The sequence below is a fragment of the Sinocyclocheilus grahami genome, unplaced genomic scaffold, assembly GCF_001515645.1.
Source record: "Sinocyclocheilus grahami isolate Dianchi unplaced genomic scaffold, SAMN03320097.WGS_v1.1 scaffold1441.1, whole genome shotgun sequence".
Taxonomy (NCBI): Eukaryota; Metazoa; Chordata; class Actinopteri; order Cypriniformes; family Cyprinidae; genus Sinocyclocheilus; species Sinocyclocheilus grahami.
This window is the reverse complement of record NW_015506620.1, coordinates 174,809-178,730: the sequence shown is the minus strand read 5'-3', so window position 1 is coordinate 178,730 and position 3,922 is coordinate 174,809. Positions and strand designations below refer to the sequence as shown.

Genomic DNA, 3,922 nt, shown 5'->3' with positions numbered 1-3,922 from the left:
CATTGTTGCCCCCCCCCCCCCCCAAGTATAAAAATGACACAATGAAAATATGAGTGATTTTAGAATTTTTTTGCAAAAAAAAAAATCCAGGATAAGTGTACCCTAAAAGAGGGACAGATTGACATAAAGGGGAAGAGACAATGACACGTATGGTTATTCAGACAATCTTAGACTGATTAGCATTTGGAATATACCTTTGGAAGAATTTGTTTGCATTCAGGCCCACTCTTTTCTTCCCCCATCTCTGTCCAAAGTGAGCAGCAGCCATCTTTTGATGAACTTTTAAATCTCTCCATCTGATGCACTGCCAGTACTTGCATTTCTTTGCACTGATAAAAAAAAAAAAAAATACCAGTCGCAATACAGTGGTGTCAAACTCTTTCAAATTTCAGGAGGGCCACAGCTCTGTTTAGCTCCAACAAGCTCCAACTCATACCTGCTTGGAAGTTTCTAGTAATCCTGAAGACCTTGATTAGCTGGATCAGGTGTGCTTGATTATGGTTGGAGCTAAACTCTAGCACTATTGCTGCCTTCACGTGCTGTTGGAGTTATCGTAAATACGAGTTTCCTAGTCAAGTTTCCTAATCTCAAGTCGTGGCCTAATGGTTAGCGAGTCAGACTTGTAAAATGATGCCCCCCCCCCCCCCAAGTATAAAAATGACACAATGAAAATATGAGTGATTTTAGAATTTTTTTGCAAAAAAAAAAATCCAGGATAAGTGTACCCTAAAAGAGGGACAGATTGACATAAAGGGGAAGAGACAATGACACGTATGGTTATTCAGACAATCTTAGACTGATTAGCATTTGGAATATACCTTTGGAAGAATTTGTTTGCATTCAGGCCCACTCTTTTCTTCCCCCATCTCTGTCCAAAGTGAGCAGCAGCCATCTTTTGATGAACTTTTAAATCTCTCCATCTGATGCACTGCCAGTACTTGCATTTCTTTGCACTGATAAAAAAAAAAAAAAATACCAGTCGCAATACAGTGGTGTCAAACTCTTTCAAATTTCAGGAGGGCCACAGCTCTGTTTAGCTCCAACAAGCTCCAACTCATACCTGCTTGGAAGTTTCTAGTAATCCTGAAGACCTTGATTAGCTGGATCAGGTGTGCTTGATTATGGTTGGAGCTAAACTCTAGCACTATTGCTGCCTTCACGTGCTGTTGGAGTTATCGTAAATACGAGTTTCCTAGTCAAGTTTCCTAATCTCAAGTCGTGGCCTAATGGTTAGCGAGTCAGACTTGTAACACAAAGGTTGTGAGTTTGAGTCTTGGCCCAGCAGGGTGGAATGTACAGCACTCTCTCCCACCTTCAATACCACGACTGAGGTGCCCTTGAGCAAGGCACCGAACCCCGACTGCTCCCTGGGTGCCGCAGCATAAATGGCCGCCCACTGCTCCGGGTGTGTGTTCACTGCTGTGTGTGTGTGCACTTTGGATGGGTTAAATGCAGACCACTAATTCCTAGTATGGGTCACCATACTTGGCCACATGTCACGTCACATCACATCACGTATTTACTACTGGGAAATTCAGAAAGAATTTTGATACCAGAGTTTCCGAGTTGGGCGGGTCATAATCTTTAAACATTGTGGAGGGGACAACCATTGCTGCTGTCAATGCTGTTCTCACAACAACTACATCCCTTTGTCTTGTCACTAAAGTAGTGTATTTAGATGTGAACGATCATTCGAAGCATATTGTGTGTTTTATAAGCAGTGAAATAAGCATGTATTTGACTCGATTGACTTGATTCGAAATTCCAGAATTGTCAGCAAACTGTATGTATAGCGTGGTGAATGTTTATATGATTGTCGACCAATGGGATGCTACATTTTATTCTTTCCGACATAAAAGCACTTGAATACAACAAGCTCGTAATCACGACTTCAAAAAAGTATACTTAAGTGCATTGCCAGTAGTGTTGCTCGGTTAAAGTCGTGCAGTTAAAGTTGCAGGTCTTCCGCATCACCTCACAGATAACAAAAAAAAACAAAAACACAGCTAAACAAGCTTGAGTGAAAACAGCTTTGCCCGCCTTCACAATTAGCACACCCAAAAGTCTTTAGCAGGGCAATGGCTCAAATCAAAACTAAAGACAAGTAGAAATAAAAGTAAACAAAATAATAATTGCTTAACAGCAAGTAAAATTGTAGTCAACAGACAGAGACATGAAGTATTAAGCAAACACTCATGTGCTGCCGCCTTCTCTGCTGACTAATTGCTTCTCCTCTGCTGACTAATTGTTTGGCTGCTATTACTTTAAGAGCTGCCGCTACTGAATGTGACACTGATCTAACACGCATGCTTGTAGTTTCATTCGTGCTTTAATATGAAATGATATAGGCTACAGTGCGCGCTGCAATATTTGTGCGTGCAATTAAAGAACACTCGCTATAAGCACAGAATAACGTCTGACAGAACAGGAAAATTAGTTTTTACTGACATATGACCTGACAAAATCCCCGCGATAACTCAACCGCTGGGTTACTTCTGACCCAGGATCTGAGTAACACAGAAACTACCCAAACATTGGGTTATGACTGACCCTGGAGCTGCAAAACAACCCAAACACTGGGCTGTTACATTTGACCTAGGAGCTGGGTGACACAAATACTACCCAAACACTGAAAAAATAACCCCCAAAAAATGCTCAACCCAGCATTTGGGTTAAAAAAATAACCCAGGATTTTTTAGAGTGTACAATCACTGCTTATCACTGCTTAACTCATTAACCCAAAAATAGCATTGTTGTTTAGATTTACCCGTATTTCTGTTTATTCTCTCATGGTTTCTAGCTCATCTGCCCACTCCTAAAATGATCAGAGATTGTTCATCAGCATCATCATCATCATCGTATTGTTCATTGGTGTGTTCAGTGGTGAATGTGAGTCATGTGACTCTCTCCTGGTACAAAGGAAACAGTTTATTGTCCAGCATCAGTGTGTCTGATCTCAGCATCAGTCTCTCTCTACCTCTGGAGGTGGAATATCAGGATAAAAACAGCTACAGCTGTGTGCTCAACAATCCCATCAGCAACCAGACCGGACATCTCAACATCAGCAAACTCTGTCAGCCATGTTCAGGTATGCTGGTGTTGATATTAACGTGGATTAACTAATCTGATGTTCTGATCTGATCTAACTATCATGTTATATAATGCTGATATTTGACATTGTTTGTTGTAGATCAGATTCAGTCACACTAACTAAAATACTAATTTTTTCCTTTACAGATAAGGGCCTACCCTTGTTTTACATAGTGCTGCTCTCTGCTGCTGCTGGACCTCTGTTAATTGTAGCTGTAGTTGGGATCTTCTGCATCTGCGAGAAATGTAGAAAAATTGACAGAGAAGGCAAGTATTGACCACTAATTTTTAATAAGTATTATAATTAATAACAATTTGAAAATGTACTCTAAATATAGTCAATTGATAGTTACCATTTAAATAAATATAATATAATTTCAATCATGACAACTCTCGGAAGATTTTAGCATGGTGATGGATATGATAATGTTAATGTATTTGGTCTTGACCGAACAGATCTGCTACCCTGCTGCTGAATTGCTGCTGCTGTTGGTTATTGTTGTAGTTGTAGATTATTGCTGCTGCTGCAAGCAAGTACAGGAACTTGCTGCTGCCAATGCATATGGCGATACGGTGCCGTGAGTATTTAAGACATGCTGCTGCTACACAAATAGCATATAAAATAACCCCGTAGCAGATCTATACAGGTGGAGCTGGGGAAGGTGGAGGGTTTCAGAGAAACTCTGAAAGCGTGCTGCAGGAATCTCAACTGAATGCTAGCCAGCCATATAAATGCAAGGCAGTAAGCTCATTGGCTGCATATGCAGCATGAACCAATCAGCTTGTGCCAAGTCGTTTAACTCTCTGAATATCATCAGTTACGTTAACAACC

At 40.6% G+C, this 3,922-nt stretch overlaps 1 protein-coding gene across 1 annotated transcript in view; it reads left to right on the top strand.

The window, feature by feature from the left end:
• Positions 1-3,368, top strand: part of LOC107570330 (SLAM family member 5-like) — a 7,854-nt gene extending 4,486 nt beyond the window's left edge. Inside the window, exons 2-3 of the mRNA XM_016256552.1 lie at positions 2,801-3,096; positions 3,243-3,368. Of these exons, the coding sequence (XP_016112038.1) occupies positions 2,801-3,096; positions 3,243-3,368 (422 nt within the window). The remainder of the gene's footprint in view (positions 1-2,800; positions 3,097-3,242) is intronic.
• The last annotated feature ends 554 nt before the right edge of the window (positions 3,369-3,922 follow it).